Below are 16,885 nucleotides of genomic sequence, written 5' to 3'. Positions count from 1 at the left end.
CTTGTGCATGCTGGCTGGCCAGCATTAGGCTCAGCTGGTTGGCGAGCCAGCATGCAATGGAGGAGGCAACTGCTGGCTTCAGACCTTCACGGCCCAGCCTGCTTCTGCTCTGTTCCTCTCCCAGTCCCAGGAGCCTTGCACAGACCTCAGATATCTGAAGGCCTGTCCTTGTGTTAAATCTGATTGGAAATGGTCAATTAGGCGGCCAATTAAAAAATGTATTTGGATGACTAGCAATGAGATGGTGTGATCATGTATGCTTCAGCCTCTCAGGAGGTGGCTAAATATCTCTTGGAGCACACATGTCAGAGCCAGTCCTGCTCGCAGAGCTCGTCAGGCTTCACAGTTCTGAAGCACGGCATTGTGCATAGCAGTCATTCCCACCACCAGCTACAGAGGACAGACAGGACATTTCCCGTATTAGCATTATGAAAGTGATTAGAGCCACCTAATTATAGCTGTGCAATGACAAAAATCTCAGCTCACAGATGTCAAGTTAGCCAGGCTTTTAAGTCCTTCATGTCCTGTGGCTTAGATTATTCCTGCTTTATAATTTTTCACATCCATGTTATGATTTTATGTCCAATTAATTCTGTGGGAGGACAGCAGTTCTCAAATGAACACGGAGTAAATACAATCAATAACAAATGGATTGTTATGAGAGTTCAAGTCATTATTGCATTGTTAATATTTTCTAGTAGTTCGGGTTTAGTTATATTTTTGTGTGATGTATGACATATTAAATACATAGCAAATGGTTTAAAGGTCCTGTTCTGTTTTCAAAGCTGCTACTGTACCAGTTTAAAAAAAAAATAATGACCCAAAAGGGACCAAAGAAGTTTATACTTCCCTCAGTGCAGCAGATTTGCATATAGTGTAGCTAAGAGGTGTATTTGACCCCAGCATTTATAATTAACTCCTAACTTGTCATATATAAAGAAAAGCTTTATTTTCGTTTCAGTGTTTTTGTTGCACTGTAATTCCAAGAAACACCAATCAGCTATCAAATGCTGACAACTTGCACTTATCACTGATTAGAGCTAGATATGAACTATAAACCTAGCACATTACCATAGCGTAACAGCTCATTACCAGTCTAGCTTTCCCAGCTAATCTTTTGTACTAATTTTTATTTAGGGACCTTCTGGCTAGCTCATCTGAAAATTATACGCTAATGATCTGAGCAGAGTTGAGATCTTTAAACGGTAACACGAGAGAAAAAATAATTCTGTTTGATCTCTTTATGTTATGATAGATGCCATTTAATCAATTAACACAGCAGAACTTACCATTCCATTTCAGACTTTGCAAATATAAAAGAAAATAGAAAAGGGTGAGAGCTTCACACATCTCTAGACCTTAGCCACCACGTAAAAGAGCATCATATATAGTATCAGGGAATGTTTAGGAGCAGAGTCACTGAGACAGCAGTCAAGACACTATTTCCTGTGGGTCTCCTACAAATCTGCCATAGGGGATTGCCAAGGATGTGACTGCTGCTAGTAGAGGGGACATGTCTGAGACAGGGTCACAGCACTGTGCACTGTGTTCTGTGGAGATGTCAGGCAGCAGCATGGCCCAACAGGCATCCTGGGGTGCCTGCTGCCAGTCAAGACTCCAGAATGTTTAACATGGGGCACTGGACCCCTGGAATGCCTCAGAATCAGAAATGTGGCTTCCAATTATGTCTGCCTCCTTCACCCCCACCTGCTTGAGATTATGAAAGTATTTGAGAAACTGCAGCCAGAATTCAGATTCTGAATAACCATGGACTAAAGATACTGCAGCAATGACAATGAGTGCTTCACAGTTATTTGCCAGTACTATACGATAAATAAAAATTACTTCTGAAATATACTGGAGATAAAGAAGGAAAAGAACAGGACGTTTCAAAATGTTACCACTTGTTCATGAGTGCAAAGGATTAAAGATGGTAAGATGTAGGTAGGAACAGGTAGGAAAATGTATCTGATCCACATTCTGTAAGGCTTGTGTAAATTAAGGGCATCATGGGATATAAAAGTTCTATATTTAATAATTAATATAAACAGATTGAGAGTAATGGAAGAAATATTTGAGAATCATAGAATCATTTAGGTTGGAAAAGACCCTTAAGATCATCAGGTCCAACCATTAACCTAGCACTTGCAAGTCCACCACTAAACCATGTCCTTAAGCACCACATCTACATGTCTTTTAAATACCTCCAGGCATGGTGACTCAACCACTGCCCTGGGCAGCCTCTTCCAATGCTTGACAACCCTTTCAGTGAAGAAATTTTGCCTAATATCCAATCTAAACCTCACCTGGCACAACTTGAGGCCGTTTCCTCTTGTCCTACCACGTGTTACCTGGGAGAAGAGACCAACACCCACCTCGCCACAACCTCCTTTCAGGTAGTTGCAGAGAGCGATAAGGTCTCCCCTCAGCCTCCTTTTCTCCAGGCTAAACAACCCCAGTTCCCTCAGCCGCTCCTCATCAGACTTGTGCTCCAGACCCTTCACCAGCTTCGTTGCCCTTCTTTGGACACGCTCCAGCACCTCAATGTCTTCCTTGTAGTGAGGGGCCCAAAACTGAACACAGACTTCTCACAACTGCATATAGAATATTTCATCTGTGTCTTCATCCCAATTGAGTGGTCTATAACAGACTCACCTCCCACCTCTGCCTTGTTGGCCTTCCCCCTGATTCTTACCCATAAACACTCAACCCGATCATCACCATCAAGCTCTAGACAATCAAAACACTCCCTAACATACAGGGCTACTCCACCACCTCTCCTTCCTTGCCTATCCCTTCTGAAGAGTTTATAGCCATCCATTGCAGCACTACAGTTGTGTGAGTCATCCCACCATTTTTCCGTGATGGCAATTATATCACACTTTTCCTGCTGCACAATGCCTTCCAGCTCCTCCTGTTTGTTGCCCATGCTGCGTGCATTGGTGTAGATGCACTTCAGCTGGACTATTGATCCTGCCACCTGTTTGGGGGGCAAAGCCCTAATTCCTATGTGACCATTCTCAGGTGCTTCTGTGGTTTCTAACACATCCATAACCCTTGCGTCTTTTCTGCCGCATGGATCTCCATCCCCTACCTCCACTGACATGGCAGACTGAAGGACCTCATTAATACACCGTCCCTCAAACATTGGTGTGCCGCCCCCAGGCTTATCTCTAGTGAGCCTGGTTTTATCCCTTTCCCCCTTCAAACCTAGTTTAAAGCTCTTTCAATGAGCCCTGCTAACTCCTGTGCAATGATCCCTTTCCCCCTTTGAGACAGCTGTATCCCGTCTGTTGCCAGCAGGCCTGGTGTCGTATACATTGACCCATGATCAAAAAACCCAAAATTCTGCCAGTGCCACCAGGCTCAGAGCCAGGTATTGATCTGCTGGCTCTTCCTGTTTCTTCCCTCATTAGTCCCTGCAACTGGAAGGACAGAGGAAAACACTACTTGTGCTCCTGAAGCAGCACAAGATCACATTTAGGGGCTACGCCATTTCCTGCAATCTAACTGTGCTGGAGTTTCTTTTCTGAAGCCTATGAGATTCACCCAACAATAGCAATATTGTGCCCTGTATTTATGGTTCCTGCTCTGAATGAGTCAAAAATAGAGATGGTCAAAATGCACATTAATGCCTTGAAAAACAAATTATGTCTCTAAATTGACTACTCAAACGCATCCATTGCTGGTCTATACTTGTGCAATTCAAAACTTGGATAATGGCAGAGGACAAACAGAATGCTGAGTGAGTTCTCAACACTCATCTAGCCTTGACCTTAAGATAGTAAGTGCATAGCCTTTGATCTGCAAGAAGCTGGACCTCTTTCCTAAATATGGTGGTAGAGAATTTTTCTTCCTACTATTGGCAAAAGGAGCAAAATTCCCTCAGGACTCCCCTTTTTGGAACCTGCACAGCAAAAGCAGTGAAGACTTGCCGCTCTCTGCCCATCTTTCTAGATCTCCCAAAAGAATGTTCTCTACTTAAATATGCAAAGGTTTGCAGATTTAACTGCAGAAATGTTGCAATATGAACACAATCAGACCATGGGGCTGGGAGATGTTCATTTACTATGAGAAACATAGTAACAGTTACTAGTGTGAGGCTGAGATTCCTTAAAAGAATCAGGTACCGCTCCACAGAGAAGCGCCATTGATGGATGGAACCTGGCCAATGGAATTAAAAACGTATTTTTAAGGTTTATACTATCTTTTGCATGGCTGTGATATAATAGCGTTATCAGAGAAAATCCAAAATCTTACATATTAAACAATGTAAATTCTTCTCTAATCAAATGAGCCAATTTGTAAAGAAAACCTTATTGTGGCATCTGTTTCCAATAGCCAGTTTATTGCCAAATATACCTACTGACTTGCTTGTAATTGTTTGCTTTCATTGTCTTACCTCTGTGAAAAAAGATGTTTGGTAGAAAAGTTTAAGCAAAACTATGAATTTTCTTGGGAGGATGAAAAAATCCATTTCAATTTTCAGAGTACGGTTAACAGATGTGTTTGTGATACCAGTAGAGACCAGAGGAGTTCTACAGCACTACAGAAGCATCATGTCCCTGTCTGGACAAGCCCTGACCCTGCTGGGAAGACAGGTGACAGCCCCTGGGAGCATGTACAGCAGAGAGACCCAAAGCATCACATTCAGATTCACAGCAGCCAGAGCCTTCCCCCAAACAACACCCTCATCGCCATGGGGCTTCTTGCGCTGAGATGAGCGTGAGGGGAGCTGACACGGCACCTGCAAATGGACACAAAGGACTTTGCCAGTTGTGTAACCTTCTTGAAGTTTGTGTCTCACGCGCGCAAAAATGATTCCAGGTGAAGGAGCTCACAGAGGACTGGAATCAAGAGTAGCTCAAAAACAACTGATTATAATGCCATTACACAGCACATAGCCATCCAAAATGGCAGTAGTCACCTAACAAGAGAAAAGAAAATCTGTTACCAGTTTAACGGGTTTATTGTTTATTTTGTATTCTGTATGATGCAAAGATCCTAAAGGTTACCTAAACACACCCTCACTTCTTCTGTAAAACACACTCCACAGTATAAGCAGCCTCAACCCTTGGCTGAAAAAAACGTAGGAGCGTTTCTCAAATCTCACTGGAGCAAAATGTGGTAGGGTGCCAACTGGTTCTCTTTCACAGACATGTATTTTCAGAGTCAAATCTTATTCAGCTTTGGTCCTCCATCAGCCCCTCTTTCACATCAGTGTAAACTATTGCAACTACAGCAGTTACCCCCAGTTCCCTTTGACGTGAGAAGAACTATCCTCCATCGCTCCAGCAATGTCCGCACATGAGGGAGATGAGCAGGATTCAGGACATGCATGTCGGCATGGTCTGAGTACACAGAGCTCCTAGAATACTCTCTCTCCCTCTCTGAAAAAGTGCAGTTATTTCTCTAACACCATACCTTTTTTTTTTGTTAAAAAATGGAAACATTTTTTCCATTTTTTGTTAAAAAATGGAAACATTTTTTTTGTTATGCAGTTCTTGCCAACTGGGTAGCAGATCTAGGTAGTGCATCTAATTCCTGTCCTCTTGCACAGGTGTGTAACTTCAAAGCACATCACATGGAGCCTGTGAAAACTGTTGTTTGCAAGAGAGAAGAAACGCAGTCTAGGAGCGCAAAAGATTCTGCTACTCTGTTTATAGCTGGAGGCAGACATGAAAATTGTGTTAAATCCTCAAAAGACCGCTCCAAGGAGATTCAGATTGCACTTGCACAGAGATGATGAGGTGCTTTTAACAGCTCACCTTGTAAGTGGCTCCCCTCGCTTGTTCTCCGGCTGTCTCCGAGTTGAGCGGCACAGGCGCCTAGTGCAGCCTGAGCTGCCCGAGGGACTGGCACACGCGACACGGGAGCTACGTGAGAGCCCTGCCCTCTGGAGCTCCCACTGAAGGCAGGCAGGACAGCCAGGAAAGCTGCAGGCTGTGCAAGCTGCCTACAGCGAGGGCAGCAGGACAGAGACTTCAATCAGTGAGAGCACCCACTCCTGCAAAGAGCGTAATCCGTTGTACATCCTTTTCCGAGCCCAAAAATCCCTTCACGTCAATGACAGCTCCCAGCTTTCTCCTTTTGTCCTATTTATAGAGACTGAAGACTGTATCTCCATAGCTCCCAGGTTTGCACCAGCACCCAAAACAGCTGCTGCCATCACCCTGCTACCCAGCTTTCTGCTCTTCAGAACCAGCCGTACCAAAGGGAGCCACAAGGGCTGGTATTTCTGACAGTATGGACATGCATTTTGTCATTGATTTTCAAAATGAGTGAAGCTTTATTTCTGCCCAAGAGCACAAACTAAGGAATAGGGAAAGAAACAATTTAGTAACTCCCCCCACCCCTCAAAAATAACCCACTGGAAAATAATTTTAAATATGGCAGGTAGAACAGTTTTGCTGATGGGGTAGATGAGACAAAATACAGCTAAAACAGTTAAATCTGCTGTCTGAAATTAATTTTACTGAGTCTTGTCACATATTGCTAGAAAGCATGTCACCTGATAGCATTTATAAATTAAAATAAAATAAAATAAAATAAAATAACAAGTTTGGTCTGCAGAAGGAGAGAGCTAATTTTAATATTTCAGAAGATAGTTCTAACCAGCCTGCTTAACTCTAAAAAATCAATGCATATTTTAAAAAATTCACTTCACATCTGTTCATTGTGTACAGGCCTGGAGGCAACCACCAGCCAGAAAACTTTGATCATCCAGCAGAAGCTAGCTGGTATCTGAAGAGCACAAGAGGATTGTCTTCGTTGCTTTCCTCTCAAACTTGTTATGAAAATAAGAACTTCAGTAAAAGTTTGTATGGAAAAAAACATTTTGCAGTTGCAATGCCATTCAAATGCTCTTGAAGCAATAAGACAAACTGGCTGAAATATTCTGCATTTACAACCACACGGTTCTCTTCAGAGCTTCTAGGGCCTGTCACTCCATTGAGGGGGTGGTGTTAAATAGCGTCCAAGAAAAGAGTATGAAGAAAAATTGTTGAACTATTTGCCCAGAAAATGTAAACCAAGTTTTTGTTTATTTTCAAGTTAAGGTCACAAATACTATTTATATACATTGAAGAGGAAAAGCAAATAGTCCTGCTTGTGCCACTTCAGTAGTCAAAAATCCCTATTTATGTGGCATGTTCCTGTATAACCTCCTTGAGCTCCAAATTCATGGTCACAGACCCATTTGCAACCAGTCAATAGATGACTCTACATTTCCAGTTTTCGCATTCACCAGTTCCATCAATCATGTCCCTTGCAATCCCAAACAAACTCATCACTAGGTAACACTTAACCACATACTGCCTCTTTCAACAAATAAGCTGTTAATCATCAAATACTGAACAGAGCTACAGCATACAATATCCCTTAGCAAGGATTTGAGGATTATCTCATCTAATTAGATATAAGCATGTTTTCTAATCTGTGGGCTTAAACCAAAGCCCAGTAAAAAGATTTCCATTGACTTACACTGAGTTTTGGATCAAGCACTGGGAGAACTTGATTTTGCAGTTCAAAGAGAAAGAGACCTTAAAAAAAAGTGTAACTAAATGATGAAGGAAGAAAAGTGGTTAACTGAGTTAAATCATCTGGCACAGAAATGGACTGGACATCCCATATCCCTGCTAGGGTAGAGGCTTGAGAAAGACACTGCTGAGACTTTCTGGATTTCTTTGATGCCATGCAAGTGTAACAGTCCAGCCGACTGCTAGTTTTCAGACTCCTAAAAGCAGAAGAGATTCTAGTAGACACACTACAACATGTTTTATTGTTTATTTGTATAACTGCCTGCCATGTGCAAACACTTTCCAAACAAGGATGAAGATAAATTATCAAAATGGAAGTACAGCTATTGAAAATTGTTAAAGATTTGGACCCAGAACTCTGCACTGAAATTGCATAAGCCTTGTCCCTAACCAATCCGGCACTGTTGATTATATAACTGTTAATTAATATTTGTTTGTTACATATTTATTTTGCTTTTAAATCATTCTATCAGTGAAGTGTTCACTTCAGCTCTTGGGAAGTTATTCCATTGATTAACAGGAATCACTGCTAGCATGCTTTCAAGTTTATATTCATCTGCCTCGTCACTTAAGGATAAGAAATCATTCTGCCACTTTGTCGCACCAGAAACAATTCTGTCCTCCTGTGTGTATTCACATCCTTGAAATACTACAGAGTAGTTGTCATCTCCCCTCTCAGAGGTCTCCTTTCCCCGGCAAGCTATGATGCTGTATTTCTGTCATGGTGTTCTTCCAGGTGAGTAACCCTTTCATCTCAGACCATTCATAATTCTTTTTGCTTCTCTTTTAAATTCTCTGCAGCCTGTAACCTCTTCTTAGAGATGAGATGCCCAACTCTGAACAAGGGGCTACAGACTGGCACTATACAAAGAAAAGCTATTTTCTTTGGTCATCTGCAGTGGGATGTCTCTGCTCTCTTGCCCTGGGTCACACTGGTTTTGTGCAGGGAAAGAAGGATCAGTAGGGAAACGAAAGTTAATTTCACAGATCATATCCATACACAACTATTCAAGAAACTGGAGATAACAAAAAATGTGAAGTAAGGCTAATAAATATTACTACCTGCTTTTTGATAATTTGCTGCATTGCACAAGAGCTAGTTATTCCAAGAATATGACTATTTAAAAATTGTTCAATTATACATGAAATGAATTATCAGCACATTTCCACGGGAGAACATATATTAATGTTCAATTGAGCCTGAACCAGTGGTGGAACAGGTGAGAATAAACTGCTGGATACCCTAACTGAAGGTTCAAAATGGCATTTTAATGAATTAAGTACAGATTCATTCGTACATGAAATCACCACAACGGCCTATTTGGGTCCCACTCAAGTTATATTTCAGCAATATCTGCACGCTACTGGATTGCTTGTTCGTTACCAGTCATGTCTGTGCTGGCCCGGGACCAAAGTAGCGTCCTTCCGTGATGCAGCTATCTGCTGCTGATAGGAATGGCTATTTAAATGCAATTAGTAATTGCTATTAAATCTGACTATAAACCACAAGCACTTCCCTTCTCATTTCATTTTGCAGTCCGTCATTATTTGCTTGTTACAGTATCTGTAAAGCAGTAATTCGTCGAGTGGTTCAAAGACCGTTAAAAGAGCTAGCTCATGAGGCCTGATTCTTCCCACTTGAACACTTATGCAGAATGGAGCCATGTCAGCTGAGGGCTGTTGCGAAACTGGTGTAACAGGGGATCAGGCTCAGTGAATGCAACACACTCGCTTACATCCGCTACACATGCACGCAGACACCTCTGCTCCAATAATTATCACATTGCCAGTCTGGCAGGACTGAGTTGAAAACCCAAAGCTGGGGAATGGCAGCTCCACTGAAGCTTTCCTTGAGGATTTTGTCTACTGTCTCTCATTAACTTGATGATGAAACACAGTACTGTAAGACGTGTGCAGATAAAGCTCAAATCTGCACTATCAGCTGTACAAAATGTCCTACAATAAAGTGCATTGTTGATGAACACTACAACAGTGATTGCTGGAGCACGCAAAATCCGTTATCCTCATGCTCTTGAGTTGCAGACGAAATTACTCTCATAAAATGTAAGAATTTTTTCTACATTCACAGACTGTGCATCCCCGATTCCATCTATTTTATGTAGTTCCCTGGAATAAGGAGAAAATAGTCAGAAATTCAACCTAGTGAAACTGTTAGCTACAGAAAAACCCCAAAGATGAAAGTCATTGCCAGATGCTCCAAGTCCTCATTATATCTGTGCTGACAGTGTTTCAGTGCTCACCTCTTGCTGGCAACTGCATTGCTGTTCCATGTTGCTAAAGCACTCTGACTGGTGTCAAAGAGCATGCACCTACGGCCAGGTCCTCAGCTGGTATAATACGGCATTGCTCCACTCGCTTCGCTGTCTGGGAGCCAAGGCTCTGGTCCATACGACCTGGCTGCCCACATCATGGAAAAAAATCTTTTGTTCCTGAGCAGCTCGTGTGTTTGATAGCTAATTAGGAACTATTTCACATTCAAGAAAATCTCTACTGACCGCTCTCCTACAATTGGATCATTCAGGGGTATTTCTTAGGCTTATTCCTCTTTTTGAATGGGCTCGTTTCTTGTTCTCTTTTGCTTCCCAGTTCTTCTCTGTAGATTGTTGTCTCCTCTACACGTTATCTCAAGTGTCTCTCAGAGCTCTCCCATTCATTTTGGGCCATTTCCCAGTCCTGTGATTCTGTGTCAGCTGTCACTCATGTCCTCATTTTCATTCTTTATTTCCCCTTCATCTGCTCTCACATTTCCACAAGTAAAACAGCAAAACAGTTCTTCATCCACTTCTAATATATTAAATACTAAATTAACCCAGAAAGATGGGAGATTCCAAAGGTGGCAACAGACTTTTTCTGAGGCTTTCTGTGGTCTTTGTACCATGTTCTCATTGATGAGAAACAAAAGCAAGGAACAGAAGACTAGTAGATGCAGCAGTGGAGAGCAAAAGTGATTCAAATCTCTCAAGTAAAAAAAATAAATTATTTTAGGATTAGGTGCTGATGATGTAACCAATAAACAGATTGCTCATTGGGCATATAGTTCAATTTTGGTATCATTGTTCAACTTTGGTATAAGTTCAACTTAGGCCTGGTAAGCAGACATGGTTGCGTGAATCCCACAAAACTAAGACTTAGTACGAGCTCGTAAATAAGGATAAAATCTCCAGTACTAATACTAGTTATTGTACAAGAATTGTATTGTGAACCATTTTTAGCTTTCCTTATCTCGTCCTGAAAAGTCGTCACTGACATTTCTTCTGAGAAAAATAATCTAACTCACGCTATAAATGCAAAGGCAAGATGTATAAATAAAAGATACCTGGAATCCCAGTTCTCTTCACACAGTTTTTTTTACAGAGATGAAATAACTGCAGATAATTACACCCATTTAACCAAGAAAAGAATCTGAATTACTGGATCCATCCAAACCTCATTTTCGTTTTTACTCCAATAATTAACTAACAATTTAAAGAAAATATCTGATATACAGCATATTCTTTAGGCTCATCTTTTATACCACAATACTATAATCCAACACTTTCCCTTTTTTCCTCTTCACTTAAAAGCAACAATAGTCTACCCTGGACCAAAAAAACTCAGATTTTGCATCCCATTAGGACCATCTATGTGAGTCCTTAACTCTAAAATAAGTGAAAAAAATAAGGTAACAGGGTCCTAGCAACAGTTAAAATGTAAGTAGTGCTTTTTGCCAAGTCTGAATGACCTTTACAAAGTCCTACTTGATTTTTTTCTAGCTCAGTTTTATAAATGGGAATAAATAAATAAATACAGAAATAAATTATTTTCCAAAGGTCATGCAGAAAGAAAGAATGGATTAGTCCATTGTTTAAGCACCAGATTAGATCTTAAAACGCAGTGGCTCTGCCACTAAGCCTCTTGGGTAGCCTTGCACCAGTCACTTAATATTATTTTATTTTCTACAGATAGGATTAAAAAAACAATACCAGCACGTAAGATCTGTGAGGAACTGCAACCATATGACAGAGAAGCAAAAGTGCCAAGAAAAAAATTCATGCTTTTGACTCACACCCATCTATTTTACGGACAAGACTCCCTCCTTGGATAAGCATAAGCATGTAGTTCAAAATACAGGATGCCTCCAGAAACACTAGCACATTGGGACAGCACATTAAGAGAGAAACCCATTAAATAAAACAAGCAACAATTTCTGAAAGAGAAATTCATACAGCCTTGCACTTTTCTAAACAGTTTTCTTACATTCTCATAGTCATTAAAATGTATAAAAATGATTATTTCCAAAACAGCATTACCATGAATTATCACCACCCCTGTTGCCTAGCAACTGGAGTACTTTTTGAATAGTGAGCTCTATAAGCCAGTATCTGGAGTTTGTGCAAATGGGTATTCATTTGAGGGTTTAAAACACATTCGTCTTGGAAATCAGAGGCAGATGATGCAGCACTAATGTAAAGCTGAAATGCTTTTAAAAAAAATTAACTGGCACTAACAATTACTGCAGCTTAGCAAAACCCCCCTCCTGTAGCAGATCTGAGCCCTGCCAAACTTGGCCAGGGCAGGAGCTGACTCCCTTGCTCTTCCTTGGGCTTGCAAGTGCCCCTTCCCAATTTTTATGAAGATATTTGACATTCCTGCAGAGAAAAGAATTCTTGCCCAGTCTTTTGAGGGATTTGCTCATAGCTCAAGCACAGAAGAAACTGGTGACATTAAATGGCAATGTATTTAAGTCAAATTAAATGTTCTATTTTTATATAACATACTGAGCTGGGTCATACCATGACGGAATGATGTGCTTAGTAAGGTTCAAAATAGGTCTGGACATTAACAGGGACAGAGAGATAACCCACTGTGATATTAGAGAGAGATTGTAAGTGCGTATATGAAAGATACAAACTCCCAGAAATCGCGGCCTGGTCACTCATAAGCTGCATGTTGTTACCCATTATAGGGATTCTTGCCCATTCTTCAGGCCCATGTGGAATTCAACTTGAATGCAGGACAACATCCCAAACCATATCAACCTGTACTGTCTGATGTCCGAGAATTTCTACGTTATTTTCTTATAACTTTAGGAGACAAGTTCCTGCTAAAGCTAGTGTCAATCCGTGTTACTATTCCCAAAATGGGGGGGAGTGGGTGTCCCAAGGGAGAAAGATTCCAATTTAATGGCTTCCAAGGCTTAGCCTTATGGGTAAGAAAAAAAAATGCAAAATGTGCTGAACGCCAGCATGTGTTTTTCACAGAGACTGCAGGCAGAGAGGCAAATTCATCCCTGGCATAAACACACAGCCCACTGTAGGCAATGCAGTAGCATCTGCTTATACCAGCTATGAATCTGAACAAGCTTTTCCCTACAACTACTACCTGTGGAGATAAAGCTGGATACAGCACTGAAGGGAGTTTAAGAGCCTGCAGCCTCTCAGACTTTAGAGAACTACATTTCTGCAGTAAGAAAAAGCCTGATGTCTATGAAATCATGAGTTTCCGGGCTCCCAGGAAGCCATGCAGTGCCTACTGACAGGCTGCCATAAAATGCTTAATGGCTGTTTAATAGCTCAGATAAAAAAGATGCTCCATTTTGTCTGCCGCTCTATGGAAATTTGCTGAGACCACACACAAAATGCATAGTGCTGTCACATAAGAAAACACTTCTGTTGTTTTCCTTTGGTCCCACTCAAAAAAGGCAGTTAACAAAATTTTAATTTTATCCCTAAAGACGAAAGAGAACACCCCTAAAGAAAGGGAAATGATCTCAGCTAGATAGGCTAGCTGTTGCTCTAAACAAGAGGTGCTACTGATCACCAGTCACATCAGTCTATGGGATGTTCAGCCTCTTCTACAATGCAGCACACCCCCCACCCTCCTTCCTCTCTTCTCCACTGAGAAGCAGCACACACCTGTACTGCCGGATGACTGAGCAAATAGTGTCTGCGCTCACCCAGCCACCAAGGCTCTTATTTCCATTGCTTGTGAATAGATCACATTTGGGAAAAAATGCTTTCTGCGCTCTTCTCGGCAAGAAGTGGACAAAACGTGCTCCAAAACATGCCAATATGCTTTTCAAATTACATTTTAAAAGTCCTCCTTAGAAACAGAGACATTGCCTCTGATTTACAGATGGCAAACCACTTTCTATACTTATACTCTATACTGTCTGCTCTTATAGGAGCAAATCCAAGAGGAGATGCTGGCCTGAAGAGAGCTTTTATCTTCTTTTAGCTGTACAGAAACACTGATGAGCAAGTGTGCTGGCACCTCTGGCTGTGTAAGATCAGAAGTGCAACAGCTGGGAATCACAGCAGAAAGAGATTGGTAGTGCAGCAAGCAGAAGACATGTTTGGTAATGCTTTTCTCCCAGTCAGGCACTGCCAGGAAAGACAGCTGTTGTATTTGGTAACTAATCCTTGTATGTTTAGTTCTAGTCTAGGGAGCATCATTAACATCATTTTTTCTGTTCCTCCAGTTGGCCTTCCCTTCAATCCACAAAATCCAACAGGAAGGAAGGCAGGTTTTTGATAAGCATAGTTTGAGCTACACTTTGTGAAGTGCAGAGTTCAAGCTATTTTCACACTATGACTAGGTGCATGATCCACAAAACATTTCATGAACGTTTATACGTACAAATTGGGTTGGCCCTTGACTGAATTCCAGTCTGACTGAGCTCCAGGAACAGGAAGATTTCCAGAGAGCATGTTTTAAGCCCAGACTGCCAAATAATTTTGGAAAATAAATGTTAGAAGAAAAATAAAATTATAATCAAACTCAATTCATCTTTATTTTCCAAAATGAAGACAAAACCAGAGAAGTAAAACTTGTCATTACCTTGCAATCTTGAATGAACATGAGAAAATAATCATATTTGCAGCCTTTAAAATCATAAAAAGGGTAGACTGTATGGACCGAAATATGCTCTGTGAATGACTTGGTTAATTTTTCATGTCATCCTGTTGTTCCTAACTCCAGATCTCATATACATGTCCTTCATGAATGGTGACATTCATTAGCAGTTCGACTACAAGATGCTACTGTAAGCCATTCCTGTGATGCTAGTTGCTACTCCCTAGGCTTTAGGCTAGAGAAAAGCAATACCGTCCACAAAATCAGAAACTTCTCATTAGGAAGGCTGTATGACTGCCTGGATTGGGTAATGAATCCGAACTTGGTTTCAGACCTGCACACATGACAAATGGGGTGAGACAACGATGAAGAGAAATTAGTCCAACACATACCCACTAGGTAAGCAATTCCTCTAAGTTCCTAGAAGCTACCTGCAGTAGCAGAGGCCACTTGTCTAGTGTGACTAGAAGGGCCTACTTCTTTTTTGCAAGTTGAAAGGCTGACACTGAGATTCAAAGCACACAAAAATAAAATGCACAGTAACCTTGGATCACAGAAAGAATCTCGTGACGAACATGCATGCTCATTGTGACATATATTTTCAAGAAACTAAATTCCACACAACGGACAGCAAAATAATTTTCTCTATAGTGCTCCATTATGGCGACAACATTTGTCTCCATGGAGCAAATCTGAAACTGGCTCTCAGATGTTTTGAAACATTAAAGAAATCTTTGAACAGTCCTAGAAAACAGAATCGTAATGCGCTGAACTTCAAGCCTTAAGATCTTTAAGACACTTGGGTCCTATTTCAGCAGGCTTCTTCCTTTGAAACCTGAATGTCAAATACAGTGTAGCTAACAGATGTACGGTTAGACCAGGTGTCACTGAACCTTAGGCAGGTTTTGCTGTACCTCAAGAGGGCTGCACTGACGCCAGTAGACTGTCTCCCGGCTTACCCCGAGTCAGCCTCAGGCCCAGACAAGCACACTGCCTGCACGCATCCTCTCGTTAGGTGCAACATAAAATACCACTTACTTGTATGGGATGTGTTTGCTTCCATTGACAAGGGCGAGGATGACGTTGCCCAGTGCTGACAATGAGAGACAGAGGCCAGAGCTTCCCTCCCGGTTTTTGCTGAGCACTTTCACGCAGCTACCCAGGTCAATAAGGTGCAAGCGGCTGCGACCTCCAGACACTGCCATAAACAAAGCAAGCAAACAGTTAGCATGTGCCTCCAACAGCAGCTTCCCAGGAAAGCAAACGACTCGCCACGACTTGTGAAGAGGAAACAATCCAGAAACCTTTCCTAATTCATGTTAGCAGCAACAAACTGTAGGGGTCCTGTTAGCTCACTGTCAGCCTTTATTGCTGTACATTGCTGTCCACTCTGGACTTGCTTAAAAATTGCCAAGGCTTTCAGTACTCATCCGCTCCTGCAGGTTTGACTCTGTGGGAGTCACCACTGTGCTTTTTTTTTTTTTTTTTTTTTTTAATATAGCTCTATTAGACTGTACCTGAGTTGGCTCTGTTTCTGTCTCTGTCATTATGGATCCTCTGTCCAGAAAACTACAGGCTGGGAATTGCTGCTTGGTGAGCAGTGATCTTGTGGCAGCTTCTCTTATCTTTCCCATCTTGAATACTGGATCTTCAGAAGAACCTGTGACACCCGTGGCATGTTCAAATTTGCTTTAAGTCTATATACTTTTACATTATCATCTGGGCTAAGAAAAGGTTTGCCATGCCATGGGTAATGGATTGTGGACAAGCTGCTCTGTTCTGAAAATAGTTTCTGTAAAACTGACAGTGGATCCCTATGATTTTTTTTTCTTGTTTACTCTGTATCAACACACTGCATTTAAAGTGAAAAGATGCTACTGTTGAAATACCAAGATTAACAGGCATTTGCTCTCTTTAAAAACCTATGGTTTCTTATGAACCCAGGATGGGGACTATGTAGACTTTACAGAAGTGCTTCTAATTATCTCAAGACAATTTCCTAGCTGGGTTTTTTTGCAGCTGATCTTTGTCCACTCCTCCCTATTCTCAAGAGTTAGTTTAGAAACAATCTGTAGGAAAAGGCAGTTTTACTTCTAGGATCTTAACTCAAAAGTTAAGAGCACTATTTGAGGACACAAACATAACAAACAGGAGTGGAAATACTGTCACATCTGAGTTTACCTCTATGCAAATAAATTCACAGCCATTTTGACACAGAACCACAACTTATGCATCTGGTAAAAAAAAGTATCAGCAGTGGGGGGAGACCAGTTCACAAGCAAAGATGGAGATGGGAGCAACTACATGATGAGGACCCTTAGAAAAGAAGTTTCCAGATCCATTTCATTGCTTTGGAAATGTCTTATCAACCACAAGCACGTTTTTTCAATGACCCTGCATTCAGTAGCTGTGGTACCATGCCATAGTATACAGGCATGTAGGTGCCATAGGCTGTAGAAATAAATAAGTTTACAGAGATATGTGAAGACACT

The 16,885-nt window shown here is 41.3% G+C and overlaps 1 protein-coding gene across 3 annotated transcripts in view; it reads right to left on the bottom strand.

Moving 5' to 3' along the window:
* KIF26B (kinesin family member 26B) overlaps window positions 1-16,885 on the bottom strand; it is a 312,433-nt gene that overhangs the window by 43,455 nt on the left and 252,093 nt on the right. For all 3 annotated transcript variants that reach the window (XR_012774798.1, XR_012774797.1, XM_075496030.1), the window contains exon 10: window positions 15,432-15,591. Coding sequence is in view for 1 of the 3 variants with exons in the window: in XM_075496030.1 (XP_075352145.1) it covers window positions 15,432-15,591 (160 nt within the window). In the remaining 2 variants the exon portion in view is untranslated. The remainder of the gene's footprint in view (window positions 1-15,431; window positions 15,592-16,885) is intronic.

The sequence above is a fragment of the Mycteria americana genome, chromosome 3 (assembly GCF_035582795.1).
Source record: "Mycteria americana isolate JAX WOST 10 ecotype Jacksonville Zoo and Gardens chromosome 3, USCA_MyAme_1.0, whole genome shotgun sequence".
NCBI lineage: Eukaryota > Metazoa > Chordata > Aves > Ciconiiformes > Ciconiidae > Mycteria > Mycteria americana.
Note: the sequence above shows the minus strand (reverse complement) of the source record. Positions and strands in the feature narration are given on the sequence as shown.